At 47.0% G+C, this 15,118-nt stretch overlaps 1 protein-coding gene across 1 annotated transcript in view; it reads left to right on the top strand.

Moving 5' to 3' along the window:
• The first annotated feature begins 489 nt into the window (after window positions 1-489).
• The window catches only part of LOC129707353 (embryonic polyadenylate-binding protein-like), a 27,845-nt gene continuing 13,216 nt past the window's right edge, over window positions 490-15,118 (top strand). The window contains exons 1-8 of the mRNA XM_055652328.1: window positions 490-2,181; window positions 3,935-4,050; window positions 6,666-6,805; window positions 7,752-7,846; window positions 8,354-8,491; window positions 8,669-8,764; window positions 9,550-9,822; window positions 12,765-12,855. Coding sequence (XP_055508303.1) covers window positions 2,008-2,181; window positions 3,935-4,050; window positions 6,666-6,805; window positions 7,752-7,846; window positions 8,354-8,491; window positions 8,669-8,764; window positions 9,550-9,822; window positions 12,765-12,855 — 1,123 coding nt within the window. The 5' untranslated portion in view covers window positions 490-2,007. The remainder of the gene's footprint in view (window positions 2,182-3,934; window positions 4,051-6,665; window positions 6,806-7,751; window positions 7,847-8,353; window positions 8,492-8,668; window positions 8,765-9,549; window positions 9,823-12,764; window positions 12,856-15,118) is intronic.

The raw sequence follows: 15,118 nt of genomic DNA, 5'->3' as shown, positions 1-15,118 counted from the left end.
GAGGAGGAGAGGAGGAGGGGCGACCAGACGCAAGTTCACTTGTCCCACCATCTCCCCAAACTTTTCCAGGTTTGTATTCTACCTCCTGGTGCTTTCTCCAAAGGAGGGTGTCCCAGAGGCAGTGTACAGGGTGTGGTGGGGAGGGAAGTATCCTGTATGTGCATCCAGACTCGGCAAATGACTGATTTTTAAGAGCCCCCTAAAATGGCACAGAAAACCAGTAAGATTAGGGCCTATATAGATGGGAATAACCCTCTGAGATATGGCTACCTTCTGTAAATTAACAAAATTAAATATAATCAGACCATTGCCCCTCACTAATCCTCTCAAGTCTTAAGGTGGTGGTGGGGAGGGTGGGGATTTAATAGGAACCTAAAGGCTTTTTTTACACAGGGTGGTGGGATAAGGTGCCAAAGGATGTGGTTGAGGCAGGTACTATCGCTACATTTAATAAATATTTGGGCAGGTACATGGATAGGATAGTTTAGAGGGATATGGGCCAAATGCAGACAGGTGGGACTAGTGTAGATGGGGCATGTTGGTCAGCATGAGCAGGTTGGGCCAAAGGGCCTGTGTGACTCTAAGTCAATGACTACAGGACATCCAGATGTTGGCCCGTTCTTGTGCCCACTGATTGGTCCCATGAGAAGGTTTGGTCAGAGGTGACCCATGAGATGTTGATGGAGATTGGAAGGTGGGGAAATAGTTTCCCAGTTCTGCTCTCCAGTGGTGCGGTAACTGTGATTAGAGGGACACCTCCTTTCCTGCACCAATCACTTGTTCTGTTGAAACTCCCCACAGAACGTTGCCAGCACCAAGATGAATGCGACTGCACCCAGCTACCCCATGGCCTCTCTCTATGTCGGAGACCTGCACCAGGATGTCACGGAAGCCATGTTGTATGAGAAGTTCTCTCCCGCTGGGCCCATCATGTCTATCCGTGTGTGCCGTGATATGGTCACCCGGCGATCCCTGGGCTACGCTTACATCAACTTCCAGCAGCCTGCAGATGGTGAGTGAGCACAGGCGTGGAGGCAAGTTGCTGGGCTAGCAGCTGGAGGTTTTGGCTACTGATCCAGAGCCATGAGTTTGAATCCCAAATAGAAACTTAAATTCAAGTAATTAAATGTAGTTAGTGAGAGTTTCACAGAGCTGAACAGCACAGAAACAAGTCATTCAGCCCACCTCATCCATGCTGACCAAGTTGGCATACTGGGCTAGTCTGATTTAGCCCAATTCCCTCTAGACCCTTCCTATCCACATATCTGTCCAAATATCTTTTGTAAGCTAATTTATCTGATTCCATAGGTTCCTCTGGCAGTTCATTCTGGGTAGAAAAAGTTGCCCTGAGGTCCCTCTGAAATCTCTCCCCTCTCACCTTAAGCCTATGGCCTCTAGTTTTAGAATCTCGGCCTCCTACATGCCAAAGAAAAAAACTCCCAAACAATCCTAAAGTTAGGTACAAACACAATCTTTAAAATCAATTTGGACAGATACATGGATAGGAAAGGTTTAGTGGGATATGGGTTTGGCATAGATGGGCAGCATGGTTGAGTTGGACTGAGCGGCCTATTTTGGCGCTGTGTGATTTTCCAAATCTACAGTAGGCCTCTGCTATAAAACGCTGTGATGGACTGATGGATTGCGTTAGTGAAGTGATGCATTTTCAGAATAACTGTTACTCTGTAGGCGCAGTGCTGCCTCGTGGTGCCAGAGAACTGGGTTTGATCCTAACTGTGGGTGCTGTCTGTATGGAGTTAGTAACCGCGTGGGTTTCCTCTGTGTGCTCCGGTTTCCTCCCACATTCTAAGTACGTGCAGGTTTGTAGGTTAATTGGCTTTGGTCAATTTGTCCCAGGTGTGTAGGATAGACTTTGATCGCTGGTCAGTGAGGAATGGGTGGGCCGTAGTGCCTGTTTCCACGCTGTATCTCTAAACCAAATTATGTAACTCTGCAGGGACAGTAACTCTCCTCTCTCCGTCCCCAGCCGAACGTGCCCTGGACACCATGAATTTCGAGGTGATCAAAGGCCGGCCTGTCCGCATCATGTGGTCCCAGCGTGACCCCTCCCTGCGCAAGTCTGGTGTGGGCAACATCTTCATCAAAAACCTGGACGAGTCCATTGACAACAAGGCCTTGTATGACACCTTCTCCGCCTTTGGAAACATCCTGTCCTGCAAGGTAGGACCCTGCGAGGGGTACATGTACCACTGGAGCCTATGGAGGGATGTGTACCACCAGAGTTTCCACTGGACCAAAGATTCACCTGGATGTGTATAGGACCAGCATCAGTCTGAAGACCAGATTTGTCCTCAACGCCGACAACATTTGTCCCTGATTGTCCTGGTCCTTTCTTGCTTCCAGCTCCTCCTCCCTACAATCTGTCTGAAGAAGAATCCTGACTTGCAAAAGTCACCTGTCTACGTTCTCCTAAGATGCTGCCTCACCTGCTGAGTTACTCCAGCACTTTGTGGCTCTCTTTGATACAAACCAGCATGTGCTGGTCATTTTTATTGCAACTTGTCATATGCTCATAAAATGGGCCTGTATAGGACCAGTATCAGTCTGACTTTTTACCAGAAGGTGGTGGGTGTTTGGAACGAGCTGCCAGGGGAGGTAGTTGATGCAGGTGCTATCACAATGTTTAAAAAAACCAAAAACAATTGGATAGGTATGTGGCATATGGGCCAAATGCAGGCAGATGGGACTGGTATAGATGAGGCATGTTGGTTAGCGTGGGTAAGTTGGGCTGAAGGACCTGTTTCCACGCTGACCCTAAATGATGCCTGTCATTTCCTTCCACTGATGCTGGCTGATCCCTTGGGTTCCACCAACACCTTTTTTGCTTCCTATGCTTTTCACTGTATCTCTGACCATGTGACAATAATAAACTAAAGTGCTCTAATTTAGATTCGTACCGCATGGAAACGGGCCCTTCGACCCAATTTATCCATGCTGGCCAAGTGCCCATCTAAGCTAGTTGCGTTTCCCCACATTTGATCCAGGTTCATCTAACCTTTCCTCTCCATTTACCTGTCCTAAACACAAAGTACTGGAGGAATACAGCAGGTCAGGCACCATCTGTAGATGGAATGGACAGCTGATGTGTGGGGTCGGGACCATTCATTGGACTTGCTTAAATATATCTGCCTCGACTGCTTTGCCTCACTTCATATACGTATCACCCACTGCGTGGAAAAAGTTGCCCCTTAGATTCCTATTAAATCTTTTCCCCTTCACCTCTGCCCTTTAGTTCTTGATTCCCCCTCCCTGAGAAAAATGTGCATTCGCCCTAGCCCCCTCGTGATCTTGTATGCTCTGCAAGATCACCCCTTGGCCTCCTGCGCTCCAAGGAATACAATCCTACCCTGTAACAAAGTGCCTCGGGTCCTGGCAACCGCCTCCTAAATCTTCTCTGCACTCTTTCCAGCCCGATGACATCCCTCCTGCAGCAGCTATAATGAAAACTGACCATATTGCTTCAAATGTGTCCTCGCCAAGGTCTTGTACAACTTTACCATAACATAGTAACTTCTATACACGTTACCCAGCCCAATGAAGGCCAGAATCCAAGAGTGCAAGGGTTTGGTTTAGTTCATTGTCACTTGTATCGAGGTACAGTGAAAAGCTTTTTTGTTCTGTGCTATCCGGTCAGCGGAAAGACTAATCATAATTGCAATCGAGCCGTCCACGGTGTAAATGATAGGATAATGGGAATAACCTTTAATGCTCGATAAAGTCTAATTAGTTAGTCCAAGGTGTGGGGATTTGGAGAAGGGAACGGGGAAACCTTTGAACGTTCCCGTCTGGAATTAGAAGGATAGAATTATGGAAGGGGATTGTCAGAAATGTTTAGTAGTTCTCTGGTAAATGAGAGGGTGAATGGTCCACCTTTCCATCGGTTCATCTGGAAGTTCTGCTCCCTCTCTTGCAGGTAGTCGGTGATGAGAGTGGATCAAAAGGATACGGCTTTGTTCATTTTGAGACGCAAGAAGCTGCCAGCCGAGCGATTAATACCATGAACGGGATGTTGCTCAATGACCGGAAAGTGTAAGCCTTGTTCTGTGGTGGGGAGGGGAGAGAATGTGGGGGCCACCACAGGCTGTCTCCAGAATATCATTTGTTTCTAGATCCTCTGAGGTTGCGCTCTGATGTGATTTCCTTATAAAAGATAACTCTGCAATTTTTTTTCCTAAATATACTGGGTGCATAAAATTATCCAATATATAATTGGACCCGGCTGAAGACCAGAAACGGATAAAGTGCTGGAGTAACTTAGTGGGTCTGGCAGCATCAGTGGAGAGAATGCATCCATGTTCTCCAGAGAATGCTGCCTGGCCCGCTGAGTTACTCCAGCACTTCATGTATCACCAAAACTAACAAATAAAGCTTCTCCAATTCCGACAAAAATCCATTGACCTGAAATGCCAACTCCTGCTTCCCTCTCCGCGGATGCTGCCTGGCCTGAGTGGTTCCAAAATTCTCGGCAACTGTCAATGGAATTGAAGGATACAGCTTGGAAATGGCCCACTGAGTCTCACTGATTCCATGTTATCCCATTTCTAATCAACTCCCTACACACTGGGAGCAATTTACAGAGGGCCAATTAACTCCCAAACCCACGCATCTTTGGGATGTGGGAGGAAACTGAAGCACCTGGAGGAAACCCGCATGGTTGCAGGGAGAACATGCAAACACCACCCAGACAGCACCCTACGTCAACATCCAACCCTGGTCTCTGGTGCTGTGAGGCAACGGCTCTACCCGCTGTGCCTCTGTGCCACTTTGTTTGAAAGTAATTTTCAGTCTGAAGCATCACCCATCCTATTTTTTTCCAGAGATGCTGCCTGACCCGTCGAGTTACTCCAGTGTCTATCTTTGGTATAAACCAGCTTCTGCAGTTCTTTGTTTCGACTTGAAGGTAGCGGTGTGGAGATGTCTCTGGTGGTCTGGCTGGGGAAGGCTTGGGAAGATCAATCTCCTCGCACAGATCCATCGAGACATCCTGCATGCACCTCCAGCCATGGGTGTTGGTCAGGCCTGTCCACTGTGTCGAGGTGACTTTAGTGGAGTGTACTCCCTCCGGTATGCTGCAAGTTGAGCAAACTGAAACCAGTTGCTAACAAATGCAGTTGCTCCTGAATTTGCATCCAGTGTGCTTGTGTTTTGCAAACTAAATGAGGTTGGTTTTTAATCCTTTTGGTGAGATCTCTAGGAGGACTGGATGTGCAAGCGTTTGCAGCTGACATTCCCTATTCCGATGCAGGGTTTTTATAAGAATAATAACTAACCTGCCTGCCCCATTTTCACATTTGCAGTGAGCTGGTAAATGTGGTCGATGGAACAAAGAAACAGCCCCTTTGGCCCATCTTGTCCATTCCAAACATGATGCCAAGTTAAACTCATTTGCGTTGCCTGCATGTGACCGACATCCCTCCATTCACTGCATATCAAAGTGCCTTTCTAAAAGCCTAGTAAACACCACTATTGCATCTGCCTCCACCACCACCACCCCTGGCAGCACTCGCCACCCTCTGTGTTCAAAATTAACTTGCCTTGCACATCTCCTTTAAACTTGGTAAGTCATCGTAGCAGAGTTAGGCCATTCAGCCCATTGTCTACTCCATTCAATCATGGCTGGTCTATCTTTCCCTCTCAACCATATTTTCCTGCCTTCTCCCCATAACTCTTGACACCCTTGCTAATCAAGAACCCGTAAATCTCTGCCTTAAACTTCCCCCTCTGGCCTTTAAACTATGCCGTCTAGTCGATGACTTTTTTTATGACTGTTTATTTCAAATCTCCAGAATTTGTGTTCCTTTTTTACTTGTTACACTGTGGCTGTGTGGCCAGTGTAATTATCACCAGGCTGTTATCCAATAGAATACATTTTCCACTCAACCTGGTAAGTTTCAAGAGCGTGCAAAGAGCAGAACCCGGTGAGTTTCAGGGGAAGTTGGAAGCGAGGTCCATCTTAGTGAGTCATTGGGATTCCCAATTAGTCGATTGGCTGATCCACTTCCGATTCGTACCTTTTGAGATGCCATTGGGTGGAGATACCATGAAGGCAAGAAATTGCTGAGAGTTGTGGACATAGCCCAGACCATCACGCAAGCCAACCTCCCTTCCATTGACTCCATCTACATTTCACGCTGCCCTGGCAAGGCCACCAACATCATCAAGGAGCAGTATCACCCCTTTCTCCCCTTTCCCATCAGGCAAGAGGTACACACACACCTGCACATTCGGGTAGTTTCTTCCCAGCTGTTAGCAGGCAACTGAACCATCCTTTCACCAACTAGCGAGAGGTCCTGAACTACCATCTACCTCATTGGAGACCCTCGGACTATCTTTAATTAGACTTACAGGAATTTGTCTTGCACTGAACTTCATTCCCTTTATCCTGTATCTGTACACTGTGGATGGCTGATTGTAATCATGTATGGTCTTTCAAACTTATTGGATAGCACGTAACAAAAAGTTCTTCACTGTTCCTTGGGCACGTGACACTAAACTAAGGATGCCAATGAAACAAGATCTAAAGTTGTAACTACATGACCTCCGGTTTTCCTATCCTTCGGAATGTTAACAATTGTCTGTAATTGAGTTATTTATGGTTTCCTTCATTTGTAAATGACTAATTTGGATGTTGTGTTTGTAAAAAGGTTTGTCGGACACTTCAAATCCCACAAGGAGCGGGAAGCAGAGTTTGGTAGCAAGGCTTTGGAGTACACCAACATCTACATCAAGAACTTTGGCGAGGACATGAGCAGCGGCAGACTACGGGAGATCTTCAATGTCTTTGGTCAGTTTGGATGTTTGTGCTCTATCGTCCCCCTCCTGACCTTCGACCTAGACCTCCATTTAACCACCTTGACACAGAAGATCAATGATGTTATAGTCGTACAGTGTGGAACAGTCCCTTCATCCCAACTTACCTACTGCGACCAACATGCCCCATCTACACTAGCCCTGCCTGTATATTGCCCATATCTCTATAAACCGATCCTATCCATGTACCTTCCTAAATATCTCTTAAATGTTCTGATAGTACCTGCCTCAACTACCTCCTCCAGCAGCTCGTTCAATACACCCACTACCCTTTGTTTTTTTTTTTTAAAGTTACCCCTTGGATTCCTAGTAAATCTTTCTTCCCTCCCCCCCCCCTGCCTAACTCAGCAGCACAGGCTGCATATCTGAAGAGAAGGAATGGTTTAGTTAGCATTTGTAGTGTTTAATTACCTGATGTTTGTTGGAAAGAAGCTGTTCCTGAACATGGAGGTCATGGTTTTCTGACTCCTGTGCCACTTTCCTGATGGTAGGAGGGAAAGGAGAGCATGGCCAGGGTGGTGTGGGTCATTGATGATGATGATGGCTGCCTTTCTGAGTCGGTGCCTTCTGTAGATCTGTATGATGGTGGGGAGGTCAGTACCCAAAATAGACTAGGTAGTGTTCACCGCTTTTTGTAACCTCCTAGGTTTGAGCGACTTGAGGCCGTGGCGAAACCAATCAATATGCTTTTCACCGTACACCTGTTGAAGACTTCCTCCTTGTATCTCGGTGGCTGGGATGGAGGATGGGAGGGATTTTGCCTGGGGCTGGGGTCTGAAGAGTCTGTGGCTGACAGAGGTGGGGTGGTGACCATGGGGGTGGGATATTGTGGAGGAAGGGAGGACCTGTCTCCCACCCCACCAGCTCCCGTGGCTATTAACATTGTGTGACTGACACAGAGTACATCTCCCTGGTTGAAGGAAAGACGCTGAGTGTCCGGGTGATGACGGACCAACACGGACGTTGCAGGGGCTTTGGCTTCGTCAACTTCGAGAAGCATGAAGATGCCCTCAAGGTGAGATCTCTGGTGGGCAGTTTGCCCGTGTAAGCCAGCATCTGTACCTCCTTGTTTCTAACTCCCCTGACGGCTCGTTCCAAATACCCTCTGTGAAAATGTTGCCTCTTGTGTTCCTATTAAACCTTGCTCCTCTCACCATAAGCCTGTCCTCTGATTCTTGATTCCCTTACTCTAAAAGACTCTGTACATTCACCCTATCTGTTCCCCTCACGATTTTATACACCTCTATTAGAACACCCTCTGCCTCCTCCTGTCCAAGGAATCAAGTCCTAGCCTGTCCAACCTCTCCCGAGAGCACTCCTAAACTTTTAGGAAACTCTTCATTTTCATGGCTTTGACCGTGTCTGCACTGCGGAGCCAGCCCCCCTGAAACCCTGGGCCAAGGTTTGATATTTCACTGAGTTGGAGTAGATGGTCGAAGCTGATGGGATTCCACGATGACCATGTTCTGCAGTGCAAGTCCTCTCCCTCTCGTCCTGACTCGCGGCTCTTTGACATCTCCAGGCCGTGGCCAAGATGAATGGCAAGGAAATCAACAGCCGGGCGGTGTATGTCGGCCGGGCCCAGAAGAAGGCGGAGCGTCAGAGTGAGTTGCGTCGCAAGTTTGATCTGATAAAACAGGAGCGGAACAGTCGCTATCAGGTGAGTGGGAGGGAATGGGAACAGGCCACTCGGCCCCTCTAGCCTGCCCTGCCATTCAACATGATCATGGCTTTGGCAATGGGAGAAACTTGGGTGGATTGGGGAGCGAGGCAGCGCTGGGGCACATGTTGCCCTGTTCCTGGGGCACTGACGCATCTTCTGGTCCTTGGTCCTAAGGGAGTGAACCTCTACGTGAAAAATCTAGACGATGGGATCGATGATGAATGTCTGAGGAAGGAGTTCTCCCCGTATGGAACTATAACCAGTGCAAAGGTACCAACCATGAATTCCACCCCCCTCCCCCACCCTCTTCTAGAAGGTACTGGGAAACTGGCTACATGTTGCAAAACAAGTTTAACAACTTGAGGCGACTGGTTATGGCCAGGAACTCGTGGACTGTTACCTAGACAACACAGTGCTGGAGTAACTCGGCAGGTCAGGCATCATCTCTGGACAACTTGGTCAGGTGAGGTTTCGGGTTGGGACAGGGTGGAAATAGACCCTGCGGCCCATCTAGTCCACACAGACCAGCGATCACCCTATACACTAGTTCTATCCTACATACTAGGGACAATTTACAATTTTTAAAAAACAATAAAAAAAACCCAAGGTCAATTAATGTAGAAACCAGCATGTATTTTGAAATGTGGGAGGAAACCAGAGCACCCGGAGAAAACCCACACGGTTACAGGGAAAACGTACATACTCCAAACGGACTGCACCCATAGTCAGGATTGAGCCTGGGACTCTGGTGCTGTGCGGCAGCAATCTGAAGATTATTAAAGAAGACACTAAAGATGAGTCTCTACCTGTAACATCAACTATCCATGTTCTCCGGAGATGCTGCCTGAGCCAGCACCGAGTTGCGTGACTAAGGAGTTCTCTCCGTATGAAGCTATCACCAACGCAAAGGTACCAGCCGTGAATCCCCCTTCATGGGGGAGTTACTCCAGCACTGGAGGAGGGCAAGGCTGGCTTGTGTGTTCCTGCTCCGTGGGGGTGGAGAGGTGGGCTCTGTCCGGCCCTGGGTTAGACTCTAACCTGCGTTGCCTTGCTAGGTGATGACGGACGGAACTCGCAGCAAAGGCTTTGGTTTTGTCTGCTTCTCCTCGCCAGAGGAGGCCACCAAGGCTGTGACGGAGATGAATGGGCGCATCGTCAGCACCAAGCCCCTATACGTGGCCCTGGCCCAACGCAAGGAGGAACGCAAGGTCCACCTCACCAACCAGTACATACAGCGCCTGGCCAATGTCAGGGCGCTGCCTAGCCCGCTGGTCGGATCCTTCCAACACCTGCCCCCTTCTGGATACTTCATGCCCAATCTACCCCAGGTAAATTGAAGGGGGGATGGGGGGGGGGGGGCAGAAATAAGTTGGGAGTTGGGCAGATCACATGGACAAAGATTTCCCCCAAAACTCTTTTTTCCTCAAGACAGCTTTTTTCCGCTTGTTGATTTCCAAAGTGATTTAACCATGTAACATATAACCATATAACAATTACAGCACGGAAACAGGCCATCTCGGCCCTACAAGTCCGTGCCGAGAGTCCCACCTGCCTGCACTCATACCATACCCTCCATTCCCTTCTCATCCATATGCCTATCCAATTTATTTTTAAATTATGCCTATGAACTTGCCTCCACCACTTCCACTGGAAGCTCATTCCACACCGCTACCACTCTCTGAGTAAAGAAGTTCCCCATCATATTACCCCTAAACTTCTGTCCCTTAATTCTGAAGTCATGTCCTCTTGTTTGAATCTTCCCTATTCTCAAAGGGAAAAGCTTGTCCAAATCAACTCTGTCTATCCCTCTCATCATTTTAAAGACCTCTATCAGGTCCCCCCTTAACCTTCTCCGCTCCAGAGAATAAAGACCTAACTTATTCAACCTATCTCTGTAACTTAGTTGTTGAAACCCAGGCAACATTCTAGTAAATCTCCTCTGTACTCTCTCTATTTTGTTGACATCCTTCCTATAATTGGGCGACCAAAATTGTACACCATACTCCAGATTTGGTCTCACCAATGCCTTGTACAATTTTAACATTACATCCCAGCTTCTATACTCAATGCTCTGATTTATAAAGGCTAACATACCAAAAGCTTTCTTTACCACCCTATCTATATGAGATTCCACCTTCAAGGAACTATGCACGGTTATACCCAGATCCCTCTGTTCAACTGTATTCTTCAATTCCCTACCATTTACCATGTACGTCCTATTTTGATTTGTCCTGCCAAGGTGTAGCACCTCACATTTATCAGCATTAAACTCCATCTGCCATCTTTCAGCCCATTTTTCCAAATGGCCTAAATCACTCTGTAGACTTTGGAAATCCTCTTCATTATCCACAACACTCCCTATCTTGGTATCATCTGCATACTTACTAATCCAATTTACCACACCTTCATCCAGATCATTGATGTACATGACAAACAACAAAGGACCCAACACAGATCCCTGAGGCACCACACTAGTCACCTGCCTCCAACCCGATAAACAGCCATCCACCATTACCCTCTGGCTTCTCCCATTCAGCCACTGTTGAATCCATCTTGCTATTCCTGCATTTATACCCAACAGTTCAACCTTCTTAACCAACCTTCCATGAGGAACCTTGTAAAGGCCTTACTAAAGTCCATATAGACAACATCCACTGCTTTACCCTCATCAATTTCCCTAGTAACCTCTTCAAAAAATCAAGAAGATTAGTCAAACATGATCTTCCAGGCACAAATCCATGTTGACTGTTCCTAATCATACCCTGTTTATCTAGATGCTTATATATATTATCTCTAAGTATCTTTTCCATTAATTTGCCCACCACTGATTTTTCAATGGTATTCTCGTATCCCAACAAAATAGTAGTGTTACAGTATAACCAATTTGGCCCAAATATAACATTCCCCACTTCTTCATAAAACAGTAAAAATAGTACAGCACTGGAACAGACCATTTGTCCCACATGATGTCGAGGTAAACTAGCCTCTGCTGCCTGCATGTGATCCATACCCCTCCATTTGCATGTGCCTATCCGTTTAAATGCCACTAACGTATCTGCCTCCACCACCATCCTGTGTGTGTAGATTGGAAAAATGTGCCCTGCACATCTCCTTTAACTTTGTCCCTCTCACCTTAAAGCTATTCCCTCTAGTCTTTGACACTTCCAGCCCGGGGATAAAGATTCTCGCTGTTTAGCCTGTCTGTTGGATGGGAGCAGGGAGGAGGAATGGCTGGGGTGGGACAAGTCTCTGATGATAGACACAAAATGCTGGAGTAACTCAGCGGGACAGGCAGCATCTCTGGAGAGAAGGAATGGATGGCTTTTCGGGTCGAGACTCCTCTTCAGTCTGAAGAAGGGTCTCGGCCTGAAACGTTGCCCATTCCTTCTCTCCAGAGATGCTGCCTGTCGTGCTGTGTTACTCCAGCATTATGTGTCTATCTTTGGTTTAAACCAGTTTCTGCAGTTCCTTCCTACACAAGTCACTTGATTATGTTGACTGCTTTCCCGAGGCAGTGTGATATATAGATGGAGTCAATGATTGGTTCGGGCATTTTGGGGATGGCTATTCCTAAGTAAAATCCTGTGTTAAGTTGCAGGATTCTGGTCTCCTGTTCTGATTATTTTTGAAGTGGAAGGTGAATGAGTTGCTTTAAGTACGGAGCAAGTCTTGTGAATGGGAGAGCGTTGTGTCTCTGTTCCCATTGGTCAGTGTTAACCTTACTCCCTTCCCATTCCTACATCGACCTTTCTGTCCTGGTCCTCCTCCATTGCCCGAGTGAGGCAACACACAAACTGGAGGACCAGCACCTTGTATTCAGCTTGGGCAGCTTACAACCCAACGGTATGAACGTTGAGTTTGCAACGTTTAGGTAACTAACCTACAAACATACCACCCTACCCCTTTTTCCCCATCTTTTTCCCCTCCCTCTCTTTCCTGTGTTGCACTCATTCCTCCCGCACCAATCCACCTTCCACCTACATCACTTCCTCAGTCTTCACTTTTCACACCTTATCTCACAGCCCTTCTCCTATCTAGCCTTTGTCCAACCGTCTGCCCATTACAACTCCTCTCTCCTGTATCCACCTTTCACTTGACAGGCTTTGCCCTGTCCACACTTCTGTTTTCTAGCTTTCTTCCTTCTCCCCCGTCCCACTCCAATCAATGAAGTTCCCGACCCAAGATGTTGCCTGTCCATGTTCTACACAGATTCTGCCTGACCCGCTGTGTTACTCCAGCCACTTTGCATCGTCCATTTTTGTGTCCACAGGTTCAGAACCGGACTGCATATTACGCTGCCTCTCCGGTGACTCCCATCCGCCCATCCCAGCGTTGGACTGCGCACCCTATCCGCCCTCCTAGTGAGTAACGGTTCGATGCAGCCTGACTACTTACCCGTATAGAGAGAGTGAGAGAGAGAGAGTAACTCTCCACAAAATAACAATACTTTTGTTTTTTTAAAACACACGCACAAATTCCAAGTGTTCCGAAATGCTTGGCACAAACATTCCCTTCTCCAACTGGTTATTTTCAGCTGTAAGATCGCGAGGATCTCTGAATTCAGCTGCCTTGACTTCGCCAAACTAGGCTGAGCAGCCAACCCTGTTAACGAACCCTCGGCCAGCAAGCAAGCGGGACACAGCACAGATTTCATTAACGTTTTTCATGATCGTTCTGTAAAACCTATTTAAAGATTAGAATGTGCACTTCTGGTTAGGTCAGAATGATGAAGAATAAACTGTTAAATGTTGGGCATTCTGGTGACTGCTGTTCTTTGGTGAAAATCGGCTTTAAGATGCAGGATTTCTCTCTGATTATGTCAGGAATACAGAGTGCTTGAGTAACTCAGCGGGTCAGGCACCGTCTCTGGAGGACATGGATGGGTGATGTTTCAGACCAGGACTCTCCTTCAGACTGGAGAAGGGTCCCGACCTGAAATGTTGCCTGTCCACAAACCTCCAAAGATACTGCCTGATCAGCGGATTTACTCCAATATTTTGTGTTTTACACAAGATTCTAGCATCTGCAGTTCCTTGTGTGTGTCATATGTACTGTCATCAGAACAACGAGATTCTTTCTTGCTGCAGCTTAAAAGGCCTGAAACGCAATAACACACTGATAAATATACTCAATATTTCAACAATTTAATAACTGTAGTACTACTGTAGGTACCCGTGATAGTGCAAAACTGGTCCATAGTGCAACCAAAGACATGGGCCACAGTTGCTGAGGTTAATATTGTGCAGTGTTCACATGCCTGATGTTTAGTTTAGTTTATTGTCACGTGTACCAAGGTACAGTGAAAAGCTCTTTGTTGCATGCTATCCAGTCAGTGGAAAGAATATACATGTTTACGATCCATGGTGTATCGATACGGGATAAATGGAATACCATTTAGTGCAAGGTACAGTTCAATTGAAGATGGTCCAAGGGTTTCCAATGAGGTAGATGGTAGATCAGGACCAGTCTCTAGTTGATGATAGGATGGTTCAGTTGCCTGATAACAGCTGATGGTTATTGGGAAGAAGCTATTCCTGAACCCGGAGGTCATTGTTTTCAGGCTCCTGTACCTTTTTCCCGATGGCATGAGTGAGGTCAGCATAGCCCGTATGGTGCGGGTCTTTATTGCTGGCTGCCTTTATGGAGCATTGCCTCCTGTAGATCCCTTTGATGGTGGGGAGGTCAGTATCTGTGATTAATGCTGGACTAGAGTTTTCCCCTGTAATTGCCACAGTGAATACAATTCCCTATTATTCTCACCACTAAAATCCAGGCCCGCATTCTAGATTACCTGACTGTTGGGGGATGGTTCCTTAGCGCAGCGGTGCAGTTACTGCCTTGTAGTGCCAAAGACTTGAGTTCGACACTGACTACAGGTGCTGTCTATATGGAATATGCATGTTTTCCCTGCGAATGTGGGTTTTCTCTGGGTGCTCTGGTTTTCACCTCCATTCCAAAGACTTGCAGGTTTGTCGGTTTGACACAATGCTTGTGTGAACCAGCGAGTCAGACAGCATCTCAGGAGAGAAAGAATAGGTGATGTTTTGGGTCGGAACCCTTCACACCCAAAATATCACCTATTCTTTTTCTCCAGAGATGCTGCCTGACCTGCTGAGTTACTCCAGCGTTGTGTGTCTATCTGGTGTAAATCAGCACCTGCAGTTCCTTCCTACACGGGTTTATAGGTTAATAATTGGCTTCTGTAAATTGTCCCTAGACTGTAGGATGGAACTAGTGCATGGGGCGATTATTGGTCGATGTGAACCCGGTGGGCTGAAGGGCTGTTTCCATGATGTATCTCAAAACTGGACCACTTTCAGAAGCTAATCCAGGAAAGTTGGAGCCATTTAAATCTTTCGAGTGGATTGTAAAAACGCCACCAGAGGGCTGCCTTTCACCACAATCCAGTCTGATTGCATTGCAAGCTAGAAAGGGAATGGAGAAGGAACACACAGTGCTGGAGTAACTCAAGGAGTCGGGCAGCATCTCTAGAGAACGTGGACAGTTTCTTCCCAGCTGTTATCGGGCAACTGAACTGTCTTATCACCAACTAGAGAGTGGTCATGTCCTACAATATACCTAATTGAAGACCTTTGAACTACCTTACATTGAACCTTACTGGAC

This window comes from Leucoraja erinacea, chromosome 21, assembly GCF_028641065.1.
Source record: "Leucoraja erinacea ecotype New England chromosome 21, Leri_hhj_1, whole genome shotgun sequence".
Classification (NCBI taxonomy): Eukaryota; Metazoa; Chordata; class Chondrichthyes; order Rajiformes; family Rajidae; genus Leucoraja; species Leucoraja erinaceus.
The sequence above is the reverse complement of the archived record's forward strand: the minus strand, read 5'-3'. Positions and strand labels throughout refer to the sequence as shown.